Below are 15,256 nucleotides of genomic sequence, written 5' to 3'. Positions count from 1 at the left end.
ATGGGTCAATAGACAATTTACACGTGTGATGATGAAAATGTGATTTTAAGGTTTTTGAAAACCTGAGCGGGTTTCCCAAAAAAAAATCCCATCATCATAAGTAGTAAAGGAGAGCAGTAAAGCAAAACTAAGCTCGCCATCCATTCTATCGGAAACCCAGTTAGTGATCCATGGCGCTCGCTAGCTGCTTCTTTCCTCTACCGCCTCCGTCTCGCGGCGCCTGCTCTAGGGCACATTCCGCTGCCGCGGGTACCGCCACTTCTCCTCCCTCCTCCGGAACCCTAGAAGCGATTCTCAGTTCGAGGATCATCGCTTGCCTCCGCGCCCAAGAGTAATCTCTACCCGTGTCAACTTTCTCGTTTGGAAAATCTTCCTACTTTAAATTGTTGTTATTATTGTTCGATCCTCGTGTCTTGGCTCGAGATTTTTGCACATCTGGTATGTTATTTTGAATTCTGATAGCCAGACAATGAACATGATGCGTATTCACTAAAATGCGTATTCGTGGATTTTATACATAGTACTTGTACATATGATAACTATTGGACTGGTTAGTTTTTGAGCCACGGCTATGTTTTTGTGCGAATACTTAAATTGGTTATTTATTTGAGCAAACAGACAAGGACGGTTATTTTTGATCAAACATTTATAGACCTTTTTTTTAGCAAACACTTAAAGAAGGATTAAGCCAATATAATTATATTTTTAGTGCTGATACAGCCATGGAAGCTGCCTGTGCTGCTCTAAGCGGGGGCATATCTGTTGTAAGTCACGTTCAGAAATTGTTTTGCTCTTTTGAGAAACCTTAGCTTCTGTTAGTATGTTCTAATAGGATTTCTTTTGAATGGCGTAGCTAGAGATTGTGATGTCTACTCCAGGGGTATTGGAGGTTGTTCTTTTGTTCCATCATGTGAGAGTTTTTTTCCATTGTTGTATTTAATTTAAAGTATGCCTTACAATCTTGATTATTATGTATAGGTGGTAAAAGAGCTTCTGAACCATTACCCTTCATCAGTTATAGGGGTAAGTTGTTAGGAATTGTCTTATGATGGAATACTACCAGATACAATTTTGAGAGAACTGCATGATTATATTTGCAACTTTTGGATCTTCAAGAATGCTCTTGAACAGGAGCATGCTTTGTAAACAAGTCATTCCATATGATTTCTTGGTGTTATTTCTGATCAGCAACCTTGGTAGTTAAAATAGGGGTTGTCTCTTTTATGGGGTCTCTGTAGGATGGTTCTGTTGTTGAATGCTATAGCTTAAGATAGCCAATTGTCATTCTGGGATTATCTGACCTGTAACATCTATTTTTTAATTTTTTTAAAGAAGAAAACTATCAATATAATTCAGTGTGCATATCTCTGTTCACACTTTGCATTTTTCCAAAAAAAAAAAAATCATATACAATATAGTTCCCAAAAGACCAAAACTGTATTAGATGACACAGGTACAATAGTACTTTGCATCTTGGATGCATATTATGCATGCAACTCCTAGATAGTTTTTTTAAACTATAAAATTTATGATGAACATGGTTAATTATTTATTGTGGCACCCTAGTGTAGTCCCACATGGTGAGCTATCGACTAATAAAGCTATTTTATAGGATTAGATGAGTAAACTACTATTAACTTTGTGGTAAGGATTTTGGAGCAGTACTTCAACCCAACAAAATTATTGGGTAACTTCTCTCATCTGCTTAGGTTGTCTCAATTAGTATTAGGACCTACTCCTAGACAATGTAAGGTGTTGAAAATACTACCAACATGATGGCTAAGCCGCTTTATATGTTATCAATTAGGGATGATTCTTGGTCCCCTCGGATGGGTTTAGTGGCTAGCGCATGAGGTGTTGCCACAATGAGGTCTGGGGTTCGAATCTCGGCAAAGCCGAGGTAAATACCTCCCTTATGTACTAGTCACTATTCCAAAGGCTAGTAGCCGCCCGTGATTTACCTCCTCCGTGTTGGCCTTGGGACGGGTTGGCGGGGGTGCTGGGGGCGAGCGTATTCGTCTTTTGCCACAATTAGGGATGATTCTTGGCTATGGATTTTCACTCTTTTTAAGGATGTCAAACCTTAAGTAGACGAGATTGTGAGTTTGTGACACTCTAGTTTAGTCTTGTGGATAATAAAGAGGATTTATAAGCTTAGATGGGTAAGTTAATATTAACTTGGGTTAAACATTTTGGAATAGTTCTCTTGTTTTGAGGGGTTTGTGAGTTGTGATGATTAGTGTCAAGTCAAGGGAAATCTAATCTTAGATAGTTTGATATGCTAAAAGGGTTACTAGTGTGAAAAAAAAGCCACCTTTGAATCTCATGTTGTCAATTAGGGATGATTTTGGGTTGAGTTGGAATTGTCCTTCATAAAAAAATTAATCCTTAATTGAGGAGAGGGTCACTCCTTAGGTTCATTTTACATGGTGAACTGTGAACAAAAAAAGGAGTTTATAAACTTTGATGGGTAGCTACTATTAACTGAGCATTTTGGAATAGTAGTTCGACTGAGCAAAACTAATGAGTCAGATTCTCATCTTGGTGGATTATGAGATATACCATTAATTGTAAATAATGATAACAATTGAACAAAAACGGCATGTACACATGATTTTCTTTATCATATTATGTAAACATCATATATGAAGTTGCGCTATTTTGCTGATTATTTAAAATGTATTATTGATTGGTCAATAGTAAAATTACAATTAATCATCTGTTTGCTTCTGCTTAAGGCAACCATTTCTACATTTTTTATGTAGGTCGGAACTGTCTTAAATGCTGAGGATGCAAGAAAAGCTGTTAATGCTGGAGCTGGATTCCTGATGAGTCCTGGTACAATAATGGTATGAGTTAATGGGCATCACATGTTAATGAATTAGGTTTCATTTCTATAATGCATTGGATAAATGTTTGGTTGTTGTTGTATTGGAATTGCATTATTCTAAATACTCCATTATCAAGTAGATGGAAGTTTTCATAACCTTCAAAAACTGGCGCATTTTCCCTCTTGGTATTCTCATAGATTTACAAACTTGCTTTAAAAGAGGAGTTGACACCATTAACCGAGATGAATAAGGATCAACAAAAGAAAAGAAGTCTGCTTGTAGTTAGTTGATCCGATCCCTGAGACTCATTTATTGATGGCCCATCTTTTGATATATAGTTTCAGATATTTTTGCATGGTTAAGATTATTGAAATATATATTGGTGATTTTGGCTACTTGAGTGGTAAAATTCATGCAATGGGCTATACCTTCCAGATATTTTCTTAAATTCAGTTCTGTTTCTTGTTAAAGCATCTTTATCTAATACGGTGGCAATTTGATTCTTTGGTTAAAGCATATAAGTGTTTTTTTTTTGTTAATGACGTAACTTTGCCAATAATTCTCACTATTACTTTAGGAATCCTTTTTGAGCAATGCTTCTTTCACTTTTTGTTTCAGGAAATATTAGTTGATCACCACAATAGTAATGTGCTATATATTCCAGGAGCAATGACGCCAACAGAAGTGAGTATGCTTACAAGAACAAACTATGTTCAGCTGATACACATGATATGTAGTTTTGGTCTGTTCTCTGTTTATTTGGACAACTATATTAAACTGAACACATCATAAATAGTTTTGGTTTTTTATTTGTTTTCTCTTTTTTTTTTAATCATTGTAATTTTATGAAGGTCTTCTGCTAGCATATATATACTTTAACATCACTGTTTATTTAGCCTTTTAAGTTTGTCTTCTCATTTGTTGTTGTGTGCAGGTATTATTTGCACATAATACTGGTGCTAGAATTGTCAAGGTGAGTCTTATCCTTTCTTCGATATGTTGGCACATGGGAGGCATTGATAAATCATAGTTCAATAGACAATGGACTCATATTTTGTCTTCTAGCATGAAGATACGATTTTTCACCAATGCAGAAAAGGATGTGTATTTGCTTTGATATGTTTCTCTCTCATTTAGATTTATCCAGTCTCAATCTTAGGTGGCGAAAGATATATTTCTGCAATTAAGAAACCATTTCCCCATATTCCAATGGTTGCTTCGCAAGGCATCACAACAGGTTGTCTACATCAAACGCATAGAATTCTTCACTTACTTTTTAATGTTGAATTCTTCGCCTTTTATTATATTTTTCTGCAACATTAGATTTTCATTCCTTGCTCATCGTATCCAAATGGATAGAATTTCAACAATTTCATGTATAGTGTGTTCTTTATTGGTACAGAAATTTATTTCTGTTATTTGTAGACATTAATATGTGATAATATAGAAGACATGAGAATATGACAATATATCATGAGTCCAATTTGTGATCAGATTCTAAAATGACGCTAACAAGATTATTTGACTTAATATTCAAAGTAATCCTGTCATCTGGTTTCTTTTGCTTCCAAAGTGATTGGTGTTGGTATCCGAAGGTTTATAGGCTCTCTCTGCTATCCGCCTTTTTTTGTTAATTGTCAAAGATATATGCTCTCACATATTCTTATAGAAGTCCTATTTTATGCTCCATGAATCCATATATAGTTCTTATGATCATCCATTTTTGTTATAGAAATGACAATAAAACAAGGTACGGATTGCTACTTTGGTCATTATTTAACATTGCTTCTTATGCAGAACATCCCCAACTTGTTTTAGTGGTCAGTTGAAGTTTTAATTATTTTGATGAACCATAAGTTACATGCGCAACTAGGTGGTGTTTTTTGGATTGTTCTTGAGTTCTTGGGTGATGTTATCATGTCTTTTATATCTACTAGGTTATGCATGAGTTATCACTTTCTGCATTGAGGCTAATAGTTGCATGGTGCTATTTGCTTTCAAAGTAACTTGTTGATCAACATTTGTCCTGTTTGGAGTACTTGCTAATAATTTGGTAATTGAATATTATCAAACCATCTACCAAATATACAGAGACAATTGGAAGATACATAGGATGTGGTGCCTCCGCTGTTGTACTTTCAGATGCTATATTTGAGAAAGAAGCTATGGCACGAAGAGATTTCAAAGAAATATGCCGACTTGCTCGTCTTGCAACTCTTCAGGTTGGCCAATCAGCAAAAATTTAAGCAAAATAAGGGAACAAAAAACATAGCCACTTTTTTGAATCCAAGAACTGCTCAAGGCTAGAATGCTAGTTAAGAGGACTCTGTTTCTTAGAAGGACTTGATAGTTTGCTCGTGCTTTTAACTTACTGCAAAAAAGGTTAGAGCCAGCCAACTTGTATCCTCTTTTGACCTGTACTTTATGCAGACATTTCTTCTGTTAACATTTCATTGCCCTTTATGTCAGGATAAATGGCTAAGAGAGCAACAATCTACATGGGAAATATAAAGATCTATTATGATGATACAGTCTTACATGGAGTTCAATGAGGATATAAGACCATTATAGCTGGCTCCAAGTAATTAGGAACCTTGGTTTGATTGTGCTGTTTGATGTGTATACAATGCAGTGAAATTGGATCTACAGCATATACATGGAACTCTGCATTCAGTGCCCCGCAATTGTAAATTCATCTCTTTCAACTTTGTCTACGCATACTTGCTGATTATGCTCAAAGACACTAGGTTAATGGGCATGATTGTTGTTTTCTTAATCTAACAAAATCTGTGATACTTTGGGTTGGATTATTTCGGCTACAGATGTAATCCCACTTTTGTATGTTGGGCTTGATTTGATTCAATCTTTGCCCCTTGAATCTGTTACCGTTTGTTTCCTTTTGGAAAAACAGAACTCTAAGTTCAAGCATGCCTATCATTATGCACGCTCAATTTCTAATGTCGATTCCTCACACTTCTTGGCGCCTCATTGTTGTGGCAAAAAATCACTCTAGAGAACAATTTCACTTTCTCTTTGTTGACTTTTCATCAGGCGAACAAAGGGGAAAACTACTTAAAGTTGAAGTCTCCTCTATACTTTTAAGAATTATAAACAGCCTCTAGGTCTGATTCACGTGGGAGGATAATCCAGAAGGATAAAAAGGAAAGGAGAGGCCTAAGTATCGGAAAATTTTTGATAAAATAACTTTTAATAGTTTTTAAAAATGTCTTTGTATTTTTTTTTTTGTTATTGTTTTACTTCTATTAGGACGGTAAACTAGTTGAGTCTTGGAGTGTTCAAGTTTATTTGATAAAGTAATCAAATTGTACCGAGTTTAAAATGAACCAAGTCTTTGAATTGATTGTTCAAGTTTGGTTTAATTTATTTTTTATGAGTTTGAGCGTGTTTAAAATTTGACTTAAACTTGATTCGTTTAGATGTTAGTGAGTTTCAATTTAAGTTTGACTTGAGCTTAGTTCGAATTTAATTCATTTAGATGTTATCAATCTTTTAATTTAAGTTTGACTTGATTGTTTGAAATTTTTATTTATTTGATTATTGAGTTTGATAATTTAAATTTATTTATTTATTTATTTAACATGTTGATATGAATTTTATTAATAAATATATAAATATTTTTCATGAACATTATTCATGAATATTAATAAATTGACTATATATATATATATAACAATGATATCCTGCGCGACGCGCACAGTGCGCGACTGCGTCCTGTCGCAGGACGCACAGTCGCGCAGGATATCAACAGCTTTGTTTTTTTTTTTTTTTTTTCATTTTTTGATTTTTTTAATATTTTAAATTTAAAAAATCAATTAAAAAAATTAACATTTCTTTATATAAATTTTTAATACATTAATATATCCCCTCAATATATTACAATACTTAATAAATATTTAAATTATTTTTTTTTAAAAAACCAAATACTATAACCTAATTGGGAAGCCTGAACCCCAGAGATAAAATCTAAAAAAAAATAGCTTTGATACTGTAACTCAAAACCTGAACCCTAGAGGTAAAATCTAAAAAAAAAAATAACTTTGATACTATAACCCAAAGCATGAACCCTAGAGGTAAAATCTAAAAAAAAAAATAACTTTGATACTATAACCCAAAGCATGAACCCTAGAGGTAAAATCTAAAAAAAATAATTTTGATACTATAACCCAAAGCCTGAACCCTAAATAGCTTTGATACTATAATCCAAAACCTAAACCCTAGAGGTAAAATCTAAAAAAAAAAAAACTTTAATATTATAATCTAAAACCTGAACTCTAAAAATAAAATTTTTTAAAAATAATTTAATTATTTGTTTTAATTCAAAAATAAAAAAAAAAACTAAAACCTGATATCTTGCGTGCACAGTCACATATTGTAGAATCATGTGTATATATATATATATATATATATATATATAATATGAATGAATATAAATAAATTCGTACTAATAGATTATTAAATTTGTTCGTCAACGTTTGATTAATTTATCGTCCTAACTTTATTATTATTTATTGTTGACGGATTATTAATGATGGAATTATATATATTTATATTTTGATATCTCTGTGACTACCTTTTCTACAAACGAGCGTTTAACCTACTGAGAGCGGATCCTCTGGTAGTGGTAGAGTCCCTTGCCCGAACGACCCCTGCCCGTCCGATTAGCCCGACAGACCCCCGCCTCGCCAACCTCGTCCATGTCTCGTCATCGAAATTAGGGTTACGGAAGCTCCTATTTCGGATCAGTTTCCTTAAGAGTTTTGATTAGATAACAGGCGTTGTTTCACGGTACCTAGAAGAAATTGGGAAAAGCTGGACTGGTGAAAGAATTTGTTTTCTAATGGATCAGAGGAGGGCGTTGGTTCGCTCGAAGGTGAGAGAGGCGCAGAAACGAGAGAAGCGCATCGATTCTCCACTTGTCAGGTAAAGGATTTGCGGTATAATTACTGCCTTTTTAGCTACTTCTCTTCGGGGCTTTGAGGCGTATTGGTGTTTAAATTTCAATGTGTATTTGATTTTTGTTGTTGTTGTTGCAGGTATGCTGTTAATCATTTGGATTGCATGTATAGTTTTTTGCTTTTATACATTGCTGAAACATCCTTAAAGCCTCCTATTTTAGATCGTCTGTAATCTCTATTTTGGAGCAATAATTACTTGATACTTCTGGCGAACTGCTACTGCTAAATACCCAGAGGGAACTTTAGGACCTTTACGTTTTCTTATGAATGCCGCATTGGTCATCAGTCGTTTCCCCCATCTCCATACCGAAAGAAAAAACTATGCATTTCTGAACTTCTGACTTGTTATATAATTAGAAAAAAATTGATTAAGTTGCATGACACACTTAATCTATGTCTTCAACTTCTGTTTTTCACATAGCTTAGATACGTGCTCAGGTTTTAGCTTTGTCGTGCATAATCCTCCATTTCTAAGCCTTACAAATATGACTGTGTAAGTGTTTTTCAATGACTGTAATATAGGAAAACATGATATCCATACTATATATTAAAAAGTAGTAGATGCAAAGGTTCATAATTGATTTCTGTCAAGGCATGAAGACATCTAGCCATGGTGGTAATGGTCTTTGAAGATGTTGTCAAAATGTTTAGTTTGATATCCATCTTTATCAAAATGGGGGCTTACTTCCATAAGTGTCACCTAAAAAGATCTCTGTCAAGGCATCAATGGGAATTTCTATGCAGATGTATGTTAATCCAATGTGTTATTGGTTGTTCTTCGTATAGGTATAATGAGAATGATCAGCCGGTTTGCAGAGTTTGCAATGTTGTTCTGAAGTCAGAATCACAATGGCCTGCACACCAAATTTCTAAGAAGCATCATGAGGTGAGGTCCTGTATCACTTCAATTATTCTTGGATAAGTAACCATTTTCCTTTTGGTGTTAGATTTTTAATTCAAATCGTATGTGATGCCCACAAGGAAAACCTGTGATGGACCTGATGGTTGGTTATAAGTACCCTTTCACTTTCTCAAGCAGGCTATTGAGAATCTAAAAGCTTCTGCTACTGGATTGTCTCGGGAGAATGTTCCAAGGACTGAAGTATCAAAAGAACAACAAAATAGTAAATTGTCTTCCACATTGCCTGCTGGCTTCTTCGATGATCAAAACTCAAAGAGACAAAAGATTGGTGAGATAACAATTTCTCTCTAATTTCTTAATTATTGCTGTTTTGTTTACATTGGGCAGTTGAATGTGAGGAAACAATTAAATTGATGAGGCAACTGTCATGATTGATAACTAAATTTGACCTTTTGTGTTGCTTAGCTTGACCTCTTGTTTATTGAAATTGTTTGATTCCTAATGATTTTGGAAGATATTTTCTCGAAATGCTGAAAAGTGTATTTAGTGGGTTCTGCTAGTTACCAAGTTGCTGCTCCAGGAATTGTGTAAGGGTGTAATGGATGTAATTTCTGTTTCTTGAGCTAATGGTGTACTCGTATAATGCAAACTGTATACTTCTTGTTCATTAAATTATAATTGTTGTTCTTATAGCTAAACCTTTATGCTTGGGAATCTGCTTAAAGTGATTGATGATTTTTTGTGTGTATTCTTTTAACTTTGTTTTAAGTCTCTGTTCTCTTATTTTAATGTTATTTCTTTGTGGTTGAAACTAGCAAATCTGTACTATTTAGTTTCTCTTAATTTTTACCTAGTGCTTAGTTTAACTATTGATTCTATTAAGTTATTGATTATCATGTCTAGATTCTGCTGGAGGGAAGGCCAAGCCTATTGACACACCGGTACTAGTTGGTTCTGGTTCCTCATATATTCAAGATGTGAAGAAAGATTCATCACCTTCTATCAATCGGGCCTTTGATGTACCACATTCTACAAAAAAGAAAAGCCACAAGGTTTTGGAATCTAACGAAGAGAAGAAAGAGTTTACCAAATTTGCTCAGCCATCCAAAATAGTGGATGGCACAGATGCAGAACTAGAAAATGGGGCTCTTCCACCTAACTTTTTTGATACAGATGCAGAACAAGTTACTAGGGCTCTTCCCCCGAACTTTTTTGATGACACAAGAACAGTTGATGATCAGACCCCCAAACAGTTGAATCGAGAGGTAGAAAATCAAGATGGTTTAGCACTCGACCAGGTTAATACAATTTCAGCTGGCTCCAACCATATCAGTCGAGCATCAAAAAGGATTGATGGGTCTGATGCCAAACAAACTAAAGGAGCATTACCAGAAGGATTTTTTGACAATAAGGATGCTGATCTCCGTGCACGTGGGATTGAGCCTGTTAAAGTCGATATAAAGTAAACCTCTTCTCTAACATTTCTGCCAGCATTATATAATATTCATTCCTTAACTGCTTCACTGCCCCTTTCAATCCGATAAGGGGATTGTCCTGAATTTCAGAAAGTTTGGCATGTTGGATTGTCACCAAAAGTGTACATCTCTGTTGCACCTTTTTGGTGAGATTTGCACTTTTCTTTTGTTGATCCTAGGAACCAGTTAGCAGTAGTTTTCTGTTCAACTAGTATTGATTGCGCGAGTTCGAAGAATCAACTCTTAGCTGCTATCAACTATTGTACATCCCCTCTTTGGACATTTTTAGTACTGTACCAAGATATGCCATGGTATAGAGAATAATTTGTTAAATTTAATAGAGAAAACAATACAGGGAAAGGAGAACATGTTATCTTACATGTGACTGAGAAGCATGGAAAAGAGAAGTATAATGTTAGTTGGTTACCTGTTATTTTGTCATTGACTAGAGCTTAGCTATGAATCTAATACAAGGAACAATTGGGGGTACTGGAGTGAGATTGACAAGATTATTTAAAGGCATAGACAGCTAGATCTCATCTGATTGACTGGCAACGTGAGGGAGGGTTCTGGAACTATGGAAGGGAGATGACCATGATGGATTGAAAGAAAGAAATCTATAAATAGTTTCAGAATTATTAAAAAGCAAGCGTGCCTTTTATTTTTAATGGCCTTCATCTGGTTCACTTGGAAAGGTTTGAATAAAGCATTGTTAATTTATATTTTATACTATTACACTGAGATCCTCCAATTTTAACAATGGTCATTGTTCAGAGCCTTGCTTCTGTTCCCTTTATTGGTACATGTGGTGTCGCCGGAGGGGGACTGTTAAGCCATTAGGGATGATGTCAATCATACATTTGAGTTGTCCTTAAAAAGTATCCCCTCCAATGTTGGCGATGAACAGATTGCACCTGTATCATTCATAAGATTTTGTTTTTCGTACTGTTATTTGTGTTTTGGATTGGAAGAGAATTTTATTGTTCAAGACAACAGAATTTTAGTATTTTACTCTGGGCACACATTTACCTTATGGAAGCATTCGGTAGAAAGCATATCTTGATATTTGTTATATAATAATGTGTTTCCATAAGTTTATTTGTAATGCTAGATGTGAGTTTTGATATTGTGGATTTGTAATAGGATTGATTCTAAACTTTGTGATAGCATTTGAAGCTGTAAAAGTAACCTTAGCTTTGTATGGCCAGTCTCCTAGATCTTGCAATCTGCATTGCTCCAAACCCCATGTACTGGGTTGATCTTCTCTCTTTTTTGACACAGTTGCATCTAAATAATCTCTGCTCTATGTGATAAGTATTGGTTGATCTTTTCTCCTTTTTGACACAGTTTCATCGAAATAATCCTTGTTCTCTGAGATAACTGTCCTCGCAACTATTTATCAAGATTTTTTCAATTCTACATTGGTAATTATTATAGGCAAAATCATTACATATAATGGAAGTTTGCTAGACATTTGGTCTAGCTCAGACTTAGGTCGGGGAAGTTGGCTAGGGACTGAGTCAGAATGAGCTTGTCCAAGTTTGCATATGGTGTAGGCTTGGTATGGCTGAACTGCAATGAGTTCAGTTGGAATAGATTAAAGTTAGTTATGGTGCAAGCAGCTTTCCCGAGGTGAATGGGTTTGGGATGATTTTGGTGTCTTAAAGGTTGAAAGGTTTTTAGGAAGTTCAGTTAAGGCTCAAATGGGGGCATGGTGGAACAATAAGGGTTAATTATGCCAAGTTGGCTTAGAATTATATAGGCAGCAAGAATATGCTGAGGTGGCAATAGTGATAAGTTAACTAGAAATTGCCCAGAGATTTGTCTTGCTTTCAAAAGTTCCTTTATATGGGACCCTTGGCCCCCTTTTTAGGTATTAGAGATCTAACCAATGTAAAAGTTCCACATGCCTATGGTGTCCAACTGAAATAGCCTATATCCTTTTGATGGACATAGATTGATCCCCTTGGCTGAGCCACGTGTTACTTTCTTACTGGTTGCATATATGACACATGGATCAATCCCTGTTATGGCATTAGTTGGTAATTTTGTCTACACTAGGAATAGAAATTTTCATTTCACTTTAATTTTCTTTCCAGTTTAGCTTCATAAATATGCTATAAGAATTATTGGTGGGTGTACACAGATGATCTTTTACTATCAAAACTAGAGTGTAGTTATTCTGTAAATACCGGCTTGGTTGTCAGAATCCTCACGCGCATCTAATTGCCTTCATTTTGAGAACAAAAAGTTGCATGAGCTTGACAATGCAATTTTGGTTGATGCATTGCAGTGATGCATACAAAGAATTTGAGAAGGAAATCCAAGTTAATTTGCAGGTAGTGGATGATCGCCTGGAAGAAGAGGAGGTTAGTTATCTTCCTCACACCAAAACAGTTTTAACCAGAAAACAATTTTTCCTTTAAAGAAATGATTGATTTAATTATATTAGAGGCTAAAATGCATGCATGCATCTTTTGCAGATTGATGCTGCCGAGGAGATGGAGGGATTTCGTTCACTGGAGCAAAAGTTAGATATTTGCTTGAACTTTTGGATTATATTCACCGTACAGTGAAGATTTTGGAAGTTACCTTCTTTGTTTTTCTGAATTATCACAGGGCATACAAGGAGAGAGTGGATGAGATTAAGAAGAAACTTGTGGAGGTGAGGACTGAACGGCTCGCAAAAGCAAAACAACGCCCAGCCTTCATGGGGAAGCAGTCGAGCGATGAGTCATCCAGCGATGAGGGTGATGATGACGAAGATGACAACTTTGCAGTGAATTGGAGGGCACAACATTTATAAACTACCATCTAGTTGGAATTTGTGTTCTCAGTTAGATGCTTAAACTTTGGTCGTATAGAACCCAAAATGATTGTGCTGTATGCTTGATTCTTCTCTGCACAACCTTGAGGTAACCGAAGTAAAAAGTCCTCTCCGTTTTAGAACTCTTGCTATGCCTGATACTTCTTATTTGGTTTGATTTCTAGCTTCTGTATTTTATTCAAAACTTAGAACTGCTAGAAAAATTACAGCCAAATGTATGAAGCTAGTGTAATAGGTCACATAATCCATTGCAAATAGAAGTAAGCTCAAGTTGCAAGTCCACAACCGGAGTAAAATAAACGGTACGTTCGTTAGTATTTGTCCATTTTGTACTCGTATATAATTTGACGATTCAAATTTATGATTTCCAGATGCCAGGAGGATGCAGATGAAACAGATAGAACAATACAGCACTGTCCAAGATTGTGACAGAAAAAATACAAGCAGCTAAAGGAGTACAAAAAAAAAAGAAGTATATGTATCTTTATTGTCTACATACTCAAAATTTCACAGGTTATATCTTCTGTGACATCAATCAAACATTATTCTTGGTAGTATTGCTGGGGCATGGTCGAATTTCGATAAAAATCTTGAATAACATTCTCCCACATGCTGACCAATTATAGTTTTCCAATTTACTTCTCTACAGAGCCGTGTGGGACGTCCAGGATCAACGTACGACTTTCTTTTGCTGCAATCAAACATTATTCTTGGATATGAATCACTAGGGAGTCTATAATATGACTCAAGAAATGCATTTACAAACAAAATTCTGACCTTTGCCTCTTGGCATTTGCATTTCACCCTGTTTGGGAAGCAGATGAAACTAAGCTCCCAAGAGCATCCATGGAGTTCATGGTGATGCGCTTAGTTGAGGGTCCACAACTCGTTTCCCAATCGGTCATCTCTGGGTTTCCGACATTGCAGTGGCCATTGCTGTCGCACTGCAAACCAGGAGGGTTGCACTGCTTCTGAATTGGGAAGCCGCCCAATTCAGCATCAATCTTTCCTCTGAGATCCACCAGGAGGCTTCTCAGCCTGACCACCTCCGCCTCGAGCGCCGCCTGCCCCTGAAGCCTACTGAGAAGCTGCTGGTTCAGCACTTGCAGCTTCTTGACCTCCTCCTCCAGGAAGGCGGCGTGGGCTTTCTTCTTCTCGCGGTACTTCCGCACGGCTTCTCTGTTCCCTAGCGGTTTCCGCGACTTCTTGATCTCGTCTTCCCCAATATTCTCTTCCTCGCCGGCGGCGAACACCTGCGTGTGTGTGTGGTAGCAGGTGTGAGTGTGGGCGGCGGCCGCGCGGCCAGGGGGGTTGCAGGTGTGCGTGTGGGTGCATGTTCTGGAGTTCTTCAAGAACTCATCGAAGCCCTGAGCCATCTCCGGATTTGTCAACAGATAGTGGTTCGAAAGATCCACTTCTCCATCATCCATGCTTGTACCGCGGAATCCAATTCCTAGATCAACGAGCCCTTTCTCCTACCCAAGAAAAAGCACCAATTGGAAACGGCAAGAAAGTTCAAAGAACAGCGGAAAGAGGTTACTTTTAGAACCCTAGTTGCGTGGAAGACCCAAACCCAGCAGCAAGGGACGCAAGATTGTAGCTTTGACGCTCGATCGAACTAAAACTAGATCGAGGAAGCGGCGAGAAGCATCAAAACGAAACCTTGTCGATAAAAACAGCAATCAAAACTGGAGGGTGATATCAAGTAAAGAGACCTGGAAACCCCTCGACCTTTCTCCTCTCGTCTGCTCGGCTCCTTTGAGGAGCAGAATCTGAGAAAGAGAGGGCGAGAACGAAAGTCATCGTTTGAGGTTTCGATTGGATGTGCGCAGAAAACACAAACCGTTACGTCGCACTGATTCCCTTCCCACCTTTCCTTTTCAGCTCTCTCTTCTCTCTACCATCATCGTCGTCGTCGACCTTCCTTTTCTCAATTGATAATCTATTTTATAAACAAGAGGATTAAAAACAAAATCTAACTTAGATTATACGGCTGGTCTCTTTTTTTTTGACAAAAAAAAAAGTCAACAGTTGTCGTATATTTGTGGAAAATGAGAAAACTATGAAGAAAAGATATGTTAAGAAAAATATGATCAGAGGTCAGGTGCGATGTTCCAACATCAACACAACTCACGTTTGCTCCAGTTAAAGCTTTTTCTTCTTCACAACATTTGTTTAGTGCCACAATATCTTTAGAGAAAGACACAGGGTCCTAAAACCATATCATTCAGAGACAGACACACTCTGTTGTCACATTGTTGCTTTCGATATATATATATATATAT

At 36.4% G+C, this 15,256-nt stretch overlaps 3 protein-coding genes across 15 annotated transcripts; 2 read left to right on the top strand and 1 right to left on the bottom strand.

The window, feature by feature from the left end:
* Positions 1 to 97: 97 nt before the first annotated feature.
* On the top strand, positions 98 to 5,716 carry LOC121967767 (KHG/KDPG aldolase-like). Of its 6 annotated transcripts, none has more exons than XM_042518196.1 (10): positions 101 to 331; positions 710 to 764; positions 854 to 910; positions 979 to 1,023; positions 2,766 to 2,849; positions 3,450 to 3,515; positions 3,766 to 3,804; positions 3,991 to 4,068; positions 4,923 to 5,213; positions 5,301 to 5,716. In XM_042518196.1, the coding sequence occupies exons 1-9, from the start codon at positions 171 to 173 to the stop codon at positions 4,941 to 4,943; spliced, it is 606 nt and encodes a 201-aa protein (XP_042374130.1). In that variant the 5' UTR covers positions 101 to 170; the 3' UTR covers positions 4,944 to 5,213; positions 5,301 to 5,716. The 6 variants fall into 6 exon arrangements, with proteins under 6 accessions (XP_042374126.1, XP_042374130.1, XP_042374128.1 ...); XM_042518193.1 differs by having other exon boundaries at positions 105 to 331; positions 3,969 to 4,068; XM_042518195.1 differs by having other exon boundaries at positions 107 to 331; positions 854 to 889; positions 3,969 to 4,068.
* A 1,703-nt stretch (positions 5,717 to 7,419) lies between these two features.
* Positions 7,420 to 13,485, top strand: LOC121967765 (protein ABA AND ROS SENSITIVE 1-like). Of its 3 annotated transcripts, XR_006107842.1 has the most exons (9): positions 7,423 to 7,772; positions 8,594 to 8,693; positions 8,847 to 8,997; positions 9,573 to 10,131; positions 12,438 to 12,513; positions 12,628 to 12,674; positions 12,764 to 13,059; positions 13,181 to 13,273; positions 13,343 to 13,485. XR_006107842.1 is itself a non-coding variant. In XM_042518185.1 (7 exons), the coding sequence occupies exons 1-7, from the start codon at positions 7,690 to 7,692 to the stop codon at positions 12,948 to 12,950; spliced, it is 1,203 nt and encodes a 400-aa protein (XP_042374119.1). In that variant the 5' UTR covers positions 7,423 to 7,689; the 3' UTR covers positions 12,951 to 13,095. The 3 variants fall into 3 exon arrangements, 1 of the variants encoding a protein (XP_042374119.1); XR_006107844.1 differs by having other exon boundaries at positions 7,420 to 7,772; positions 8,594 to 8,698; positions 12,764 to 13,273; XM_042518185.1 differs by lacking the exons at positions 13,181 to 13,273; positions 13,343 to 13,485 and having other exon boundaries at positions 12,764 to 13,095.
* Positions 13,355 to 14,943, bottom strand: LOC121967766 (basic leucine zipper 23-like). Of its 6 annotated transcripts, none has more exons than XM_042518186.1 (4): positions 14,843 to 14,943; positions 14,687 to 14,743; positions 13,749 to 14,595; positions 13,355 to 13,662 (listed from the first exon to the last, which is right to left on the bottom strand). In XM_042518186.1, the coding sequence occupies exon 3, from the start codon at positions 14,399 to 14,401 to the stop codon at positions 13,772 to 13,774; it is 630 nt and encodes a 209-aa protein (XP_042374120.1). In that variant the 5' UTR covers positions 14,402 to 14,595; positions 14,687 to 14,743; positions 14,843 to 14,943; the 3' UTR covers positions 13,355 to 13,662; positions 13,749 to 13,771. The 6 variants fall into 6 exon arrangements, with proteins under 6 accessions (XP_042374120.1, XP_042374125.1, XP_042374123.1 ...); XM_042518191.1 differs by having other exon boundaries at positions 13,749 to 14,446; positions 14,843 to 14,923; XM_042518189.1 differs by having other exon boundaries at positions 13,749 to 14,446; positions 14,512 to 14,595; positions 14,687 to 14,916.
* Positions 14,944 to 15,256: the final 313 nt, after the last annotated feature.

This window comes from Zingiber officinale, chromosome 3B, assembly GCF_018446385.1.
Source record: "Zingiber officinale cultivar Zhangliang chromosome 3B, Zo_v1.1, whole genome shotgun sequence".
Classification (NCBI taxonomy): domain Eukaryota; kingdom Viridiplantae; phylum Streptophyta; class Magnoliopsida; order Zingiberales; family Zingiberaceae; genus Zingiber; species Zingiber officinale.
The sequence above is the reverse complement of the archived record's forward strand: the minus strand, read 5'-3'. Positions and strand labels throughout refer to the sequence as shown.

What these genes read in the sequence shown, in the direction of transcription:
- LOC121967767 (XM_042518192.1), top strand. Translation starts at nt 171, where the DNA reads ATGGCGCTCGCTAGCTGCTTCTTTCCTCTACCGCCTCCGTCTCGCGGC. An exon ending in TTGTTCTTTTGTTCCATCAT is followed by an intron (nt 911 to 978) that starts GTGAGAGTTTTT and finishes TATTATGTATAG; the next exon opens with GTGGTAAAAGAGCTTCTGAA. An exon ending in TGAGTCCTGGTACAATAATG is followed by an intron (nt 2,850 to 3,449) that starts GTATGAGTTAAT and finishes TTTTTGTTTCAG; the next exon opens with GAAATATTAGTTGATCACCA.
- LOC121967765 (XM_042518185.1), top strand. Translation starts at nt 7,690, where the DNA reads ATGGATCAGAGGAGGGCGTTGGTTCGCTCGAAGGTGAGAGAGGCGCAG. An exon ending in ATCGATTCTCCACTTGTCAG is followed by an intron (nt 7,773 to 8,593) that starts GTAAAGGATTTG and finishes TTCTTCGTATAG; the next exon opens with GTATAATGAGAATGATCAGC. An exon ending in TTTCTAAGAAGCATCATGAG is followed by an intron (nt 8,694 to 8,846) that starts GTGAGGTCCTGT and finishes TTTCTCAAGCAG; the next exon opens with GCTATTGAGAATCTAAAAGC.
- LOC121967766 (XM_042518186.1), bottom strand. Translation starts at nt 14,401, where the DNA reads ATGGATGATGGAGAAGTGGATCTTTCGAACCACTATCTGTTGACAAAT.